The 18053-nt window shown below is 38.1% G+C and overlaps 1 protein-coding gene across 2 annotated transcripts in view; it reads right to left on the bottom strand.

The window, feature by feature from the left end:
* Window positions 1-6: 6 nt before the first annotated feature.
* The window catches only part of LOC111861218 (MTOR-associated protein MEAK7), a 29671-nt gene continuing 11624 nt past the window's right edge, over window positions 7-18053 (bottom strand). For both annotated transcript variants that reach the window (XM_023845612.2, XM_023845613.2), the window contains 3 exons: window positions 13497-13615; window positions 10718-10900; window positions 7-990 (listed from right to left, as the gene is read on the bottom strand). In XM_023845612.2, the coding sequence (XP_023701380.1) occupies window positions 880-990; window positions 10718-10900; window positions 13497-13615 (413 nt within the window). In that variant the 3' untranslated portion in view covers window positions 7-879. The remainder of the gene's footprint in view (window positions 991-10717; window positions 10901-13496; window positions 13616-18053) is intronic.

Genomic DNA, 18053 nt, shown 5'->3' with positions numbered 1-18053 from the left:
TCAGAAAACCATTCTGCACTAGAATTTTACAACTGCTTCATTTAATACAAACATCAGATACACTGGGGAATCTTGTATTTGGATAATTAAAACCCCTTCCCACTTTCCAAGATCTGCCATAAAATTCTCTATTACTGTTGGGAGCATTTAATTTTCAAAATATCAGAGTGGATGTGAAAGAATCTATTAAACACCATGGCACAGGGATAGAAGAGGTGTGGCACACTGATTTCCTAGGTTGGAGCTCCTTCAACATGTCATGCTGATTGAGGTCCATATTCAGAATCAAAGCAAGGAAGAGGGACATTTCTTCACGAGATGCTGGGCTGCCATCACTTTCAGTAGTGTAATACTGACGACAGCAACTGTCCACTGTGACTACCCATGAATGTCTTTATTGAAATCAAAGATGATCACTTTCATAAATATTGGCATGGCATGGCTACCTGCAGTTTCCTCCTATATTCTTATGATCTGGTAAGTTTAATACAAATCCCAAGTATTTTAATGGCCATAGTGGCTGACCATGGTACAAAATGAAATTTAAGTAACACGTAGTGTTGATTTCCTACACTCAATTTCATAAAAATCTGATTAAATGATTGAGAGATGAGACATGCAGACTGATGGATTCTGCATAATGCATTCCTTTTGTGCACTCAATGCAAAAAAATTAAATGACAAGGGACACACCGCAATGTATGTTTGTGATCAACATGCTGTAATGCAGAGAAACCTCATTTTCTCACAAAAGAACTACCCACAACATGCTAGTTCAATTATAGAAAACACATTACACAAAGTAGTGTTCATATTTACTTCTCCCAAGAGACTGCAAGGTTTCACGTACCTCTTCAATCAGGGCTTATTTTCATTATGTCATGCTTCATCAGCATTGTCATCCATACCTTCACTATGTAATGTTTTACCTGCCAGCTGTAACATTGCTTTTGCTTCCAAGTCTCTTTCTCTTATACTTGGGCGCTCACCCTAAAAGAGAGGGGAAAAAATTACACCAAAAACCACACACTCACTGCTTTTAGTAACATAAAAATACAAATCTCATTAAGTATAAGGTAGATTATAAATAGATAAGTTCCAGGTGGAGCTTCCAATGTGTAATTTCCCTTAATTGCTTCATATTTATCAACATAAACTATATATTCATAATCACATGAATTAATGAATTTTTAAATAATTCACCTCTCACTGTGTTATTGGAAGCAAATTTTATTTAAGAAGAACGTAAAAATTATTTCTAACTCCATAAAACAAAATCCTTCTTGAGAAACTAACAGTCACTTGGTTAATCAAAAAATGCCTCACCTTTCAAGAAACCCCAAGGTTCATTACCATTTCCACAATAGAAATCAGTATGCTCTGTGGTGAACCAGATGAATACAGTTCACATCCTTAATCTCAATCTTTTAGGGTCATTTTAATATTATCTTCACATTTATTCCTAGATCTCCTAACTGGTTTCTTGCCTTCAGGCTTTCCAACTAATATGTTGTAAATTTAAATTCCCACTTCCCTGTGCTGGAGGGTTTACTGAGGTAATGGAAGAAATTCCTAATTTTTTCAGTTTCTGCTAGATATAAATATTATTTTTTTACACATATAAGAAAATTTCACACCAATATTAAAAATAGGATACTCATGTTCAGGAGCACAGGGATATCAGTGATGTAAATACTTACACACCTATCACAATCCCAAAGCTCATAGGCAGGCACCCATGACAGTACACACACACATGTAATGAACAGCTTTCACTTCACTCTCATTATGGATGAAAGTCTGACACTTTCTATACAACTTATCATGTCAAGGTTAGATATTAATGTAAATACTGACATGTCTATCACTATCCCACTGTACACAGGTATACATGACAATATTTCATACACATGCAATAAGCAGTTTTCAGTTGACTGTCTTTATGAACGAAAGGCTTAAACACTTATTTATCTACAAATGGCTACTCAAAAAATTTAAACCATTTGCTCGAATTCTGTATGCATAATGACCTCTGTCCTAAAGTCTTCTGACCATATATAAGTGACTATTCTGCATTTTCAATCTGTGTCACTGACAAGACCTAGTGCCACATTCTCCAAAAAATGTAAAGCCTAAATTGTATGTACTTATATTCATTGCAAAATGTAAACATTTACAAGGACAAGGTTAAAGAGGTGGAGGAATTTCTTCCAGTGCTTCACTGTGTTTCCTTGAAATGATTTATAAGCCACCTTCTGATCTGATTTATCCATACTGATATTGTTTATAGTCTTCCATTACTGCCAGAGGTTTGCTTTTCTCATGGGCTCCTTTATCCTTTAGATGCTGGTGCATCATCCATCCTGTAATCATGATATGAATTCCATGGCTGTTACTTTCTGTGATGTTCTATATTTCATCCTTTACCCTCTCAGGTCCTGGTTGAAGAAGAGGAATTTCCTTATCTTCCTCACTGCTGAGTGATAAGTTGGGGCATTCTTTTACCAACCAACACTTAAAAAATGTATAACTTCTTTCTTATTGAACACAACTGCATGAAACTTTCATAGATCATTCTATACCCTTGGAAAATGTGTTCATTGCTGTTGGCAATGTTGAACTGAGTAACAAGATGGTGTCATATCTTGGGCTTAACAGGCCTTGCTTGATGAGAAGGGATCTCACACACACAGTGAAGAAGTCCTCAGACCACCATAAAGCACTGGTAGTTGATGTACTTTGTCTTATTCATCACACTGCACATTTACTTTACAACAGCAGTTCTACAACCACTACTATACTTTGCCACACGTTGTATACAAACTTGGATGGCCACAGCACTAGGTAGCGATGGACAGTCTTCCAGCCTAATTGATGAGTAGGGCCCGGATTTCTATGACATGTCATATTTTTTTCCTATGGTTTATTCCTATTTTTAAATGTAATTATGCATGTTTCCAGTCATTCTTATTGAAATTATGTCCTTTTTATTGTGCATATAAATGCATATTTTGGAGTTTTATTGGTTTAACAGCATATTTTGCCATAATTTTGAAATAAGGTCATAATTTTGTCATTTTAGAAACAATTCTTTGATATAATGTAAAATTTCGGCTCCATAATGTTTAGTATTACAAAATAAATTTCAGGCTGGATGTTGCTTCAATGTGGAATAGAGTTCAAGTACGTGAAGTTCGTATTAAAAACCATATTTTTGACTGGACTGTACTTGCAGTTACAAAGGCGAAAATTTGTGAAATGCAGCATTTATGACCTGGCAAGCCAGCCTTTCCCAGTCGAGGCAGGAGGGAGGCAAGTGTAACAGGTATTCTCCTATTGTACTCCGTCTTACTATAAGGTATATACATCCCATTCTTTCTTGGAGGGCTTAGAAGTATTCTATTTATATATGTGGAGGGCGTTATAAGACTTCAGTTTGACTTTACAATGCCTAAAGTGAGTACATGTAGTTCAAGGAGCGCAAAGTTGCGTAGTTTTGTACAGGAGTTTGGTGAAAAAGTGTTTAGTACCGATGGCAAGATATTTTATTGTAAGTTGTGTGGCGTGAAAGTTACGGCAGAAAAGCGATTTACTGTGCAGCAGCATTGTAAAACTTTTAAACATGGTAAATGTTTAAGCAGATTATCTACAAAGGATAGCAGACAAAGTTTGTTGTTTAAAAACAGTTCCACTAATTCTTCTTCTTCTTCTTCTTCTCCTTCTTCTTCTTCTTCTTCTCCTTCTTCAACGAACAATGGGTCGGAATTTTCGAAGGATTTGTGTCAGTGGATGGTATCTTCGAATATTCCATTAGAGAAATTGCATAATCAGCACTTCAGACAATTTTTGGAGACATACACTAGTCATCCTATCCCAAGTGAATCGACGTTAAGAAAGAATTATCTCTCTACATGTTATGAAGATATGTTAAATAAGATTCGAACATCTGTTGCTGACAACAAGATATGGGTTTCCTTGGACGAGACTTCTGACGTAGATGGGCGGTATATTGCGAATGTTATAGTTGGGACCCTGAAACAAGATCAACCTGGAGAGAGATTTCTTCTTGACTGTGAAGTTCTCGAAAGAGCAAATCATTCGACTATAGCTGTCCTATTTGATAATTCCATGAAGTTGTTGTGGCCAAATGGAATACAGCGAAATAATGTCCTTCTCCTAGTAACAGATGCCGCTCCATACATGAAGAAGGCTGCCAAAGGACTTCGAATCCTCTACCCGAAAATGGTCCATATTACTTGCCTCGCTCATGCATTGCATAGAGTGGCTGAAGAAGTTCGAGGACATTTTCCTGATGTAGATAGGCTAGTTTCAAACGGAAAGAAAATATTCATCAAGGCCCCTCTTCGAGTGCAGAAATTTAAACAAGAAGCTCCTCTACTGCCACTTCCTCCACAGCCTGTCGTCACACGGTGGGGTACATGGTTGGATGCTGTGGCATATTATTGTGAAAATTACACAGCCATTGAGAAAATGTTTAATGGCTTTGACAGCAGTGAGTCAACATCAATTAAAGCTGTCAAGGACTTATTCTCTACCACTCTAGCACAAAATCTGGCATACATAAAGTCAAACTTCTGTTCAATTTCAGGTGCAATAACTCGCCTGGAATTTGTAGGGACTGAACTCTGTGACGCGTTGGACACTGTAAAGAGCATTGAGAATGAACTAAACCGAACTCGTGGTGAAATAAGTGACAGGATTAAAACCAAAATAGAAAGTGTTCTTCATCGGAATGCTGGTTATTCAACATTATGCAAGATTGCAGATATACTTTCCGGTAAACTAGCAACATTCGAAGATGATACAGAACTGTCACCAAACGACTTGACATTCTTCAAATATGCTCCTGTCACATCATGTGATGTGGAACGAAGTTTTTCCAAATACAAAACTATCCTTAGTGATAATCGGCGATCTTTCAAATTTGAAAATTTGAAAATGCATGTAGTTATAAATTGCAATTGTAACAGTGAAAATTGAGACGTGAATAACTCAGTGAAAATTGAGACGTGAATAGCTTGTGTTCTTTTAAATGGTGTTTTTAGATAACAGAGTTAAGTTAGTGTTCATACCATGTGCACCAGTGTTTGTCTAAAATATGAACGCAAATATCAGTATTAAAAAGAAAACAATGAATGGTTTAATCCAGTACGAAATGTCGAAATTCCATCAGTTTTCTTTCCTTCAGAGACATAATAGGGCTAATTTGGTAAGTAGGACCTACTATCATATATTCATCATCTTTATTCTTAAACTCTAGTAAAAGTTGTAATTAAAATTGTGAAATTTTATGTCCCATTTAATATTTAAGGTCATATTTTACACTTTTTAGGTCATATTTGACATAATTTTGGGTCATAAGTGCATGCATATATTTAGAGTTTTTAGGTCATAAAAATCCGGGCCCTATTGATGAGCGTTAATTCTACATTACTTGCGTGCATCTCGTAATCTCTACTTTTCTACTCTACTACTATCTGTCTTGTCTACTTGTCATCCGGGGATCAAACCCTTTAAATACTAAAGGATGATGCAATGTCCTGGAATCTTCCCCTTCGAGAATGTTCTCGAACTCTCTCAATGCATGACGTAATGCTCTGGAACCTTCCAGATCCTTTTCAAAGCTTCTTGTAATTATTTTTCTGGTCGAGAGCATTCTGGAAGCTTCCTTTAATTACACTGGCAGTGGGATGAGTAATCATCAGCATACCACATCGACTGTTAAAGAACCTTCTAGTAGCCTCTTTATGTGCATACTGCTCATTGCGAATTCTTAGAACAGTTAATGCAAGACTGGGCATAAGTTACATTTAGTATAAAATTGGTAGTAAGTAACAAACATTGTTGAACGTGAATTGGGTTGGTAGGTAAGTGTTCGGTTACACTTTTCACTGTGGATTTTTAAAGTTCACATTGGAATACTAAAACATAAAATAGCTAATGAATCTTTTGAAAATGTGGCAAAGTTCAAATATTTGGGAATGGCAGCAACAAATAAAATTGTATTCATGAAGAAATTATGAGAAGACTAATTTTTGGGAATGTTTGCCACCATTCAGTTCAGAACCTTCTGTCATCACACCTGCTGCTGAAAACTTAATGATTAAAATACAAAAACTGTAATTTGATATGGGTTTGTACTTCGGCTCTCAAATGAAGGGAAGAAATAATAGGAGGCTCGAGGAAAATTGCATAAAGGAGCTTCAGAACTTATAACCCTTGCCACATATTATTACAATGATCAAGTCAAGGAGGATAAGATGGATAGGACATGTAGCATGCATGGGAGAGAAGAGGAATGCTTTCAGTGTGTTTTAATGGGAAAACATTAAGGAAAGAGGCCATTAGGAAGACCTAAATGTAGAAGGGTTATATTAAAATAAATCTTAGTGTAAAAGGGTGGCAAATGTGGACTGGACTGATCTAACTCTGGTCAGAGACCAGTGGCAGGCTCTTGTTAACACAGTAATCAACTTTTGAGTTCCACAAAATGGTGGGAATTTCTTGTATGGCTGAGAACTATTGGCTTCTCAACAAGGGCTCAACTCCACGGAGTTAGTTATTGGAATACTATTGCTGTTAGTTTCTTAGTGAAGCAACTGAGCACATGCAGCAGAAGTATTGCACACATCAGATTTAAAGTGTTACATGTACCAAGCAAGAAGTTTTCAAAAGAATTAACCACGTACTTTCTTTTCACTGATACAAGTGGGACCAAACGTTATTATGTATGAATAAGTAGGTCAATATAACAATAACACATCAAGTAATATTAACTAGTTAAGTGGTTAAGATGTCTTAACACGTCATGTGGTACTCTTCATTGTAGTGGGTATGATGTCTCTACAAACGTTTCCAACTACACCATTGTTGATATGACAGTCAGCTTGATAGCTGTCCTGGGTTCAAGTTTTTGTGAGTAAACATTATGGCAGGTCCTAGCAAAAAGATGTGCATGAATGACGAGGTGTTATATGAGCTGTTGCAAGAGAATGAATACAATGAAATTTCTGAGAGCAGATGTAGTAGTGACAGTGAAATAAATGTGAATATTTCATCATGTAGTGAACAGAGTATACGCTCTGATGAAGAAGAAAATGTCACTGACAACAGTAGCATGCAGCATGTCATACGGGCAAAGTCAGGTGCTGAGCGACCATGTTTTCCATTTACTGGCAAACCTGTCATAAATGTTGATTTAGAAGGACCCAGTACCCCCTGGAATATTCTGAGTTGTTTTGTACACCAGAAATTGTGGAAATCAGCATGCAAATAAATTTTTAGGCAACATACCTAATCTAAAACTAAGATCTAGGACCCATCACTGGAAGAAGAAAAAGAGAAATGAAATAGTGACGTTGCTGGCATTCTTTCTCTTACAAGGACTTCAATAGAAAAATGATAAAAAGAGCTATTTTCCCAGAGGAAAATTGTGAAAACACCTTTATTTTTGGACCTGTTCAGTGAGAGGAGGTTTCACCTTCTGCTGAAGTTTCTTCATTTTGTTGATAACGAAAATAGTCACATCATGAAACAAGGTACAATGGGGAAAACTGTAACATTTCCAACATTACCATATGGTGGCAGACTTCTAGAGATGAGGAAGAGGATCAAGGTTCAACAAGTGGCTGAAGTGTCTGAATGTAAGATTTTAGTGGCTAGAAGGTGTACTATGGGCTGGTACTGAAAACTACACCATAATTATAAAGACCTTCACAGTGTGTGTCACTTGAGTTGCAACAATGTTTCTGGTGATATAATCGTTTTAGTGATGATTTCATAGTCCGTACAAGATAATGCTTTTGCAGTTGATGTTTGGAAGAACAAACAGTTTTGCTGCATGGTTCATTCATCCACAATAGCCGTGAGCTTGCAAAGGAAGTACAAATTCAGCCCATACGGCAATAAGAAACATCTTTTATCAATGAGGCAGTCAGAGCTACAGTAGGTCATACAGAAATATAGCAATAATCAAACAAGCGAGTATGTGTTTAGGCTGGAGGTGGTTTTGTCAGTCAGCTTCTATGATCATGTTTCTCTCTAAACACCAAACACCAGCCAGGACTGCATATACAGAATGTGCATGAGTCAGACATGACTTTGTGATCATGTATTGGGAACTTAAATGCATGTCAGCAGCAACAGTGGTGTACTTTTTGAGAATAAAGCCAAAAGTACGAAATGTTACTACAAAATATAAACTTTACCGTAAAAGATACATAAATGAACATACAGATATAAGAACTCTGTTAACTGGCCTTTCAGACACTTTTTGTTACATAATTTTATAAGGATACATGGCCGAGATACTGCATTTTAAAAGGGAGCAACAATTATAAAAATTAAACACTGCAGTAAAAAATATAAATATTTGGGGAATTTTAATGTACAACTGCAGGGCAGATAAGAACACATAAAATATACCACTTAACTGGTTAAAAGTATTACCTCAACACCCTGAGACTACAGTGTTGGTATTACTGATGAGAGGGATTTACTTGTATGCTAGTGAGGTGGTTTCAGGTGGAATAACATATATTCCCAGTTTCATGAAGATCAGTTCGGACATTCAAGTAATATTAAGGTTATTACAGCAATAATTTGAGAGACTGTGATGCTGTATTAGGGACAGGAGGGATTTATGAAGTACGTCACTGAGATGGATTCAGGTGGCATGATTATACACACCAAGCTTCATGAAGATTGGTACAGGCATTCAGGAACATTAAAGTTTTGCTTCAACAGTATGAGAGGCTACAAAGTTCATACTATTAATGGGAGGGATCTATGAAGTACGTCATTCAGATACATTCAGGTGGCATGATATACACACCAAGTTTCATAATGACTGGTTCACGCATTGATATAATATTAAGGTCATTACCTCAACAATTTGAGAGTATGCAATGGTGGTTTTGCTGATGGGAGGGATTTATGAAATATGACACTGAGATGGCTTCATGTGGCATGATATACACATCAAGTTTCATGAACACTGGTGGAGCCGTTCAAGTAATATTAATGTTTTGCTTCAGCAATTTGAGACAGTAATGTTGGTATTACTGATGGGAGAATTTGTGATATATGCCAATGAGNGTCACTGAGATGGATTCAGGTGGCATGATTATACACACCAAGCTTCATGAAGATTGGTACAGGCATTCAGGAACATTAAAGTTTTGCTTCAACAGTATGAGAGGCTACAAAGTTCATACTATTAATGGGAGGGATCTATGAAGTACGTCATTCAGATACATTCAGGTGGCATGATATACACACCAAGTTTCATAATGACTGGTTCACGCATTGATATAATATTAAGGTCATTACCTCAACAATTTGAGAGTATGCAATGGTGGTTTTGCTGATGGGAGGGATTTATGAAATATGACACTGAGATGGATTTATGTGGCATGCCATGAGTCTAATTTTTAATGTATAAAATGTTCCTCAAAAAATCTTTAGGTATCACTATATTTATGATCAATTTCATACCAAATTTCACATGCTGAAATGCAATGATATGCCAATCACTGCTTTTAAACAAAAAGCTACATATAGATTTTGTACAACCATCATGTTTTTTATTTATATTCTATAGAGCAGTGGAAGTCTAGCAGTAGCCAAGTTCAGCTGTAAGAGTGTGGATTGTGAAGGCGCTGAGTTCAGCTGTAGGAGTGTGAATTGTGAAGCCAGGCAGAAGACAGTGGAAGTCCAGCAGACGCCGAGGGCAGTGGAAGTCTAGCAGTTGCCGAGTTCAGTTGTATCAAGTGAATCGAGACAGTGTTCAGTGTTAGTTGAAATATAGCAGCAGTCGCAGGAAGAAGAACCGAATGCGTGGTAATCAGTGATAGTGTGCAGTAACTGAGAAGTCAGCTACGGAAGACTTATTGTGCGACTTCAAGACTCTGTGTGCTGTAGTACAGTTATATTGGGAGTGTGTAATTCAGAGAGACTTGTATAGCTCCCGCATTATAAATACGTGAAGACTACTGAAGGTAGTGTGTGTAGGGTTTGTAAATTGTCTAAACCCGCAACAGTGTTATAATCAATTGTAGTTACGACTTGTAGGGTGTTAAATAAACCAATTAAAATTTGAAAGGTGTATTCAGTGGCCAGATACGTTACAGTACTTTAACAGGAGTTGCATGTTTTGATATTAATGACTGAAGGAAACCTTTAAAGAATCAAAGTTCAGGGGAGACTAATCACCTACTTTCCACGAGAAACTGTAATGTTGGCGTTACTGATGGGAGAGATTTATGAATTACACTGTTGAGATGGGCTCAGGTGCTACAATATATGTACCAAGTTTCATGAGATCAGCTAAAGCATTCAGAAGTTTTTTTTGGGGGGGGATACACATACAGAGACACAGACAGCAAGATAATTTTTATTTTTTCAAATTAAGGAAAGTAAGCTAAAAATGTGAGGTGTTCTCAAATGTCACAATCTCCGTATCATATTCCATGAAAATCTGTCAATTGGTTCAAAAGTTAATAGGGGGACAACACACCATACTCATAGATATCAAGATACTTTCCTTATGAAAAATGGATGCAAGCTAAAGGAGCAAAGTTGATGTTCTCACCCTTTCAACTGAAAAGCTCTGGCAAGAAAAATATACCTTGACAGTCATTCTTGTATATAATTTCCACTAGTAACTGCTTATGCAGTTAAATATATATAAACATACCTCTGTGTCTTTTTTTTCAAATTCTGGTCCAACACCCCATACTTCCACATGGTCTACCTCAAAATGTTTTGTGGCAGATAACATTTTGTAGTTCCTGTATGTAGTACATGTTTCACTGCAGTGACCTTTTCCAAACTCTGCATCAAGCCATATTCCAAAATATTCAAACTGCCCACCCATTCCCTGCAACATAAATATAAGATCTGACAGCACATGGCACAGCGTACATAAGGACATATGCAAACCCACACACAAAGGTACAAGGTGAACAGTCTTGAGTGCTGTAGATCTGATGGGTAATTTTCTACACAGCAGCAGAGGCCTCCAACATATTGTGGCATGGAGACCCATTGCTAGATAACGACCATGAAATAAGCAACTATACAACAGACATTGTTAGGTAACAGCTCTGCCAACAGACATGAACACAACAATTCCACAGCAACAAGAGGATACAACAATATTGGGAAGCAGTTTTTTCTATGCAGTCCATGTCAAGATATTATAAGCAGGACAAGTCAGGTGCTAAAGTTAGTGAAGAACTGGTTTATGTCCATGGTTTATGCTGACCGTCTTACAGTGTATACACTTTTTCACCTTATTCTTCACTTCCACACTACATGTTTCAGCACTAATGTGCCATCTTCAGGTGTCTTTATGCACATTAAACTATTGTACTGCATGCCATAATGTCTTCATTCTAAAATGACTAAAATCTGTATTCGTCATATATGACGATGAATTCTAAATAATAAAACTTTTCAGGATTCTTCCTACATCGCACTCAAAACGTGAATTACGCCAATACTCTTTCATGTGAGCATTCTTCCTACATATATTTGTGTATCTGTAATATGAAATTGTTATTCATTAATAACACTATGTAACAGGACGCTAAAATATAACATTGTTAATAGAAGACGAAAGAGTTGGTTGTTGAGTTAGTGAGAAAAGGTGAAGAAAAAAAGGGTAAAGTTGTCCCTGTCCTCAAGTAATTAAGCACTATGCCATGAAGGAATATAGGGGAGTTTTCTTGACCTCGGCACCAGTTGGAGGTGGGTGGTCAGCTTCAGGCCCCGGCCACTTTACCCTAGGGGAAAGAGCCCCCATTACCCATTGGATTGGTGGCTGGGTGGGCTTCAGAGTCGGCCTGGATGATGTGGAGAAGATAAAATTCTTAATCCTACTGAGACTCAAACTCCAAACCCGTTGAGATAGGGAGTTGGTTAGGAAAACCACAGTTCAGTCGTCATGAGCTGCTGCTGTAAGAACCTGGTAGGTAAGGCCAGTGGTAGTTCAGTTCAAGAAGGGGAAATTCCACCGCTGCAAGCTGCTATCAAACAACAATTAGTGGTGACTGTAACAGACTGAGAACACTAGTCCATGTGCGACAGTAATTTGTAAAGTGTAGTCACAAGATGAATTAAATAAATCTGATTACCAGTCCCAAACCCTCTAGCCATAAAGGATGGATGGTCCAGAAGAGACGATGGAAGAGCCTGGAAGGCAACAACAAAACAAACAAAGGAGAGGACATCTGGCATGATATTCTGGAGGACTGTTCAGCTGGATATCAAAATGGGAATAGTCGGGGTTTTGACTGGGCTGCAAACAGTAAGTGACTGGACATTGTGGAGTGGTCAGCCCCTATGCAACAAAAGAAGAAATGTCAAAACCACAGACTGCAAGAAGGAAGATAATGGTGGTACACCTGTACCAGCTCGCACCTTATAAGGGAACTGCTCAGGACAAGGAGCCTTAAGGAGAGAGCAGCGTGAGCAATGGGAGAGTAATCACTGCAAGAATCAAGCAAAAGGAAGGCAGGCGAGGCGTACGTCACAAGCAGAGCCCTCTGAAAAGAAGAAACGGCATTAAGCCTACAGGCTATCCAGGAAAAAAAAAGTCTTAAGAAGACAGCTATGTGGCATGTAGTCCCATTGCTAGGAAACGACCCTGAAATAAGCAACCATATAACAGCTGTTGCTAAGAAATGGCTCTGCAAATAACGGCCGTTGATAGGCAATGGCTGAGTAGCTATCATGTGGGCACCCCAACAGACACTTAACACAACAACTGCACAGCAACAGAGGAATGGTGTTTTCTGTGTGGTCTTTGTCAAGATGTTATAAGCAGGACAAGTGAGGAGTCAGTTTCTTTTTTATTGCTAGTGGGGTGGGACTAAGTCCCTTGTACTGCGGCCACTTCTGGCCTATTGTACCAGCCCCAGATGATAGGTGAGGATGATTGTGGAGCAATTGGTGGAATGAAGATTGGCAGGGGAAGCCAAAGTACCTGGAGAAAACCTGCCTCAGTGCCACTTTGTCCACCACAAATCCCACTTGACCAGACCTAGGATCGAACCCGGGCCGCCACGGTGGGAAGCCGGCGACTAACCGCTTGAGCTATGGTGTGGCCCTACCTATGGTGGTAACAGAAAATAAAGAAATTCCACAGTCTCAAGTTCTTCAACAACCTGAGGGACATCAACAAACAACTCAAATGACAAAGACCTTTGTTGGAACACAATGACACCACTGTACACCTCCTGACTCGGTGGACTAAAATGAATGAACAAAGGTGCATGGAAACCCAACAATATTCAGAATTACATACCACAATAAGGAACTCCCATACAGTTTATACAAAATGTGAATATTCAGAACCAATATTAACAAAGGACAACTGTATATCTAAGGATTATTAGGCATTAATATACACTGCTAATCATATGATCTATACATTGTTACTATTTTCTGTTGTCCTCAAACAATACACTTACTAAACCATTAGGCAGTGTTTGCTGCTGAACACTGAGGTACTGGTAGTGACTGTTATAACCCGTTGACTCAAAGACCCTCATCTCTGGATACAGACTGAACAAGAAACTTTTTTCATCTCCTGTAATGAACAAAAAAAAAATATTATACAAATATTCAAAGTAAATTTAAAAAACATTTTTTTAAGAAATTAACCTTAAGGAAATAACTCTGAGGTATAAAGAGCACATGAATTGTCAGTCATACAAAAAAATGACCTGACCAAAGTATCATGGGAATTATTTCCCCTTCAAATTCAAGCCAATTTCAATCTCACTTATATAAGATGAAGTGTACAAATTACAGCATTCCTCTGAAACTGTTGATATTCTGAGTTTCTGATCCTGGACTTTGTTTATGCTACATACTGCTCATTCCTTCCACAGCCTTTCCAATTCATTATTCACTTGACAATAACGGTCTGACCTATTGACATGTCACTGAATAAATAAATATAAGTGGGGCAATCCAAAAGTTACCGAAATCTGAATTTTGCGCGCGAATGGTTATGAGTACATCGAAATACGTCTACGTCTCCCCTCACACATCCTTCTTGAATCAGTGTGGCAAGCGGCGTCGAGTTGAGTGGTTGGGTTTATTGTTGGTGAACGTATTTCCATTGTTGTGTTTCCGTGAGTTTGCGGTTTTGCGATGGCTGACCTGAGAGAGCAGCGTGTCTGTACAAAGTTTTGTTTCAAACTTGGGAAAACTGCTGCAGAAACGCACCAAATGTTGAAGCAAGCTTTTGATTAAAACAGTTTAGGCCAGACACAAACTTACAACTGGTATAAGCGTTTCTAAAATGGCCGAACATTGACTGATGATGACGATCGTTCGGGATGGCCGTCAATGGGCAAAACACCAGAAAATATCGCGAAAGTTAGGGATCTGATTCTGCAAGATCGTAGACTGACCATTCAAGACCTCTGTAACACCTTGGAACTAAGTTATGGTACATGTCAACGAATTTTGTCAGAGGAACTGAACATGAGGATTGCGGCAAAGTTTGTGCAATGACTGCTGCAAAATGAACAAAAGCAGCATCGCTTGGAAGTCTGCAGGGAACTTCAGCAAGAGCTTCAAGAGGATCCAAACTTTCTTTCGAAGGTTGTCACTGGTGACGAAAGTTGGGTTTATGGCTACGACCTTGAAAGCAAGCCGCAATCGTCGCAATGGAAGAGCCCTTCTTCACCTCGGCCAAAAAAAGCTCGACAAGTCAAGAGCAACATTAAGTCCATGTTGATTTGTTTCTTTTATATTGACGGGATTGTTCATAAGGAGTTCGTCCCTCCTGGTCAGACAGTCAATAAAGAGTTCTATCGCGATGTTCTAAGGCGTTTGATGGAGGACGTGAGGAGAAAACGTCCAGAGAAGTGGCGCACGAACGACTGGGTACTCCACCATGACAACGCACGACTGCATACGGTTTACATTGTGCAGGAATTTTTGACTAAAAACAAGATGGCAGTTGTTCCCCACCTACTGTACTCACCAGACTTAGCTCCATGCAACGTCTTTCTCTTCCCCAAGATGAAAATCAAGTTGAAGGGGTGAAGATTTGATACAGTTGAGGAAATTCAAGCGGAAACGCAGACGGTACTAAACACCCTAACAAAGAAAGACTTCCAGGATGCATTTGAAAAGTGGCAGAAACGCTGGGTTCGGTGTATGCGCTCCCAAGAGGACTACTTTGAAGGTGATGGTGCAGAATAAGATCTAGGTAAGATGTAATAGTTTTTATTAATATATTTCGGGAACTTTTGGATTGTACCACGCAAAAAGGGAAGAGAAAGCTGAAATTACAATTCTGCTTATTGGGAAGTACATCACAAGAAGGGTCTAAATTTTTTTGTGGTTTATTTTACAGTAATGCCAGTCTCTAGACCATGTAGTGTCAGATGGTAGGATGACTTGTCAATAATGTAATTGAAAGAATTTTGAAGAATGTGGTCATGCCTTGACTGAGGTACAAAACTGGAATTTGTATTGAGGGACTGTGGAACACCACAAAAAACTTCAGTCGGGACAGCTGGTTTTCCCACTGAGATTAAAACTGAGCACCTCCTGAATGCAAGTCTAGAACATTACTGAGAAGGATTCTGAAATGATGGCTGTTTATATTACCTGTTACCTACTTGCGTCATGGAACCTAATTAAGAACTTCATGTTGTGAAAATTACAAAAAATAATCTAATTCATAGTGATGAAAGATACTAATGTTCACAAAATTTAGTATACTCATAAAGATCATATCATTTCATTTTACCTTGATACAGTACATTTTAAATACTCTGCTACCAATGTTAAAATTGTATAAACAACAGAAGAAAGACATATTAGAAGCAAGCTATGACACTGACTTTTGGCTTTGCATGAAATTACACACCACAAGAAACAGATAATTTTATACCTCTAATAAACCTCTTATCTTCTCGTTTGCTGTCAAAAAACATAAAAATTAGAATATACAAAACTATAATTTTGCCTGTGGTTCTGTATGGGTATGAAACTTGGTCTCTGACATTATGGGAGGAACATAGACTGAGGATGTTCGAGAACAGGGTGTTGAGAATATTTGGACCGAAGAGAGATGAAGTGACAGGGGTTGGAAAAAACTGCATAATGAGGAGCTTCATAACTTGAACTCTTCTCCAAGTATAATTAGAATGATCAAGTCAAGGAGGATGAGGTGAGCAGGGCATGTAGCACGAATGGGGGAGACAAGGAATGGGTATAGGATATTGGTGGGAAAGCCAGAAGGAAAGAGACCACTGGGAAGACCAAGGCGTAGGTGGGTGGACAATATTAAAACTGATCTTAGAGATGGGATGGGATGGTGTGGATTCGATTGATCTGGCTAAGGATAGGGACCAGTGGAGGGTTCTTGTGAACATGGTGATGAACCTTAGGGTTCCATAAAATTCTGGGAAATTCTTGAGTAGCTGCAGAATTGGCGGCTCCTCCAGAAGGGCTCAGCTCCATGAGTAAGTAATAAACCTTCATACACAGGAAATTTGGTACAGGAGGAAATCAAAACCTATTTTGCATGAAATACTTTCTGCACTTTAAAAATCATATCTTGACATAAAGCTCCACACATTCTTAATGTCAGTATTAGACAAAGATGGACAGTTTCGCCCTCCAGTTGCTTAGCCATGGGCAATGCCTTCCTGGTACAATGTGAAAGCCAGCAGGCTGCCAAGCAGGTCTAGATAGTGTGTAGGAAAGTACAGACATAACCTGTTCAAAGCCAAGAGTGTGAAGAAACAAACTAGTCTTCACGAATTCGGTACTGCCACAAAAAAATTCTTCTAGAATAGGAATATCTCTGGTTTATTTAACAAATTTTCTTGGGTGTAGTACCAAATGGATGGATGATTGCAAATGACAAATTGGGAAGGAAGTGAAAGAAATGGCCCTGGCCTATTATAAGGTACCATACAAGCATCTGTCTGGAGTGACTGAGAAAAATCACAAAAAATTTCAGAATTGACACCTTCTGAATATGAAGCAAGGGGGCTAACCATTGAACTATAACAGACAGTCTATAAAGGGAACCAAACTGTACGATTAGGACTATGTGTGGATGTTCATACTAGTCGAAATGCCATCTGCTAGAAGGTCAAATAAATTAATGAGTGATTCAACTGAGGCATATTTTGTATAGAGACGTACATCATTCTGTGATGTTACTATATGATAATGTACACACACATTAGTGTAACACCCATTGAAAATTCAGGAAGTCTGCACTTATTGTATGCTAATGCCCTCTGCTTTCTCCTGTATTCCTTTACAGTACCATACATTATCAAATGACACATCAAGGTCAACATTTACACCATCTTCTACACATAACACATACAAATAGTCACTTATAAACTGCCTCCCTTACACAGTACACTATACTTCAGATATGTACCTCAAAATTTTACCACCATTTACAGAATAGATATGATACACAGAAACAGAAGATTGNAGCAAAGTCTGTCAGATTCAGATTTTGACACTGAGAATGAGTTAGACCAGTGGTTCTCAAACTTTTTACCTCTGAGCCCCCCCTGAGAAGAGAAAATACTCTCAGGCTCCCAGCCTGTTTTTTTTTATCAAAATAGAAGTCATGGTATGTTTGACATTCCATTCAGTTTATTTTGTGTTTTTCTATATACTGTTTAGCAGTTTTCTTATTCAAAATTAAAGTATCACAATACTAGGCCTACAATAACACTTGCAATTAACCAAAATATGTATTGAAATGAAACGATATTTAACTAACAAGTATTTAATTTTTTCCTGCAAAGAAAATCAAACATTTAAATGTCAGAGTTCAGTGTGATGGATGGGTCTGCTTTTGAGAACAAAGTTTATCAAAATGTGGCGTAATATCAGAAATGGCCACCCTGACTTCTTTAGCAATATTTAGCCTTGAACGATACTTTGACTTTATAGCTGCCAAAGCAGAAAAGCCTGTCTCGCATAAGTAAGTTGTTGTGAAAGGAATCAGGATTTTTAATGCTTTT

This window comes from Cryptotermes secundus, unplaced genomic scaffold, assembly GCF_002891405.2.
Source record: "Cryptotermes secundus unplaced genomic scaffold, Csec_1.0 scaffold1799, whole genome shotgun sequence".
NCBI lineage: Eukaryota > Metazoa > Arthropoda > Insecta > Blattodea > Kalotermitidae > Cryptotermes > Cryptotermes secundus.
The sequence above is the reverse complement of the archived record's forward strand: the minus strand, read 5'-3'. Positions and strand labels throughout refer to the sequence as shown.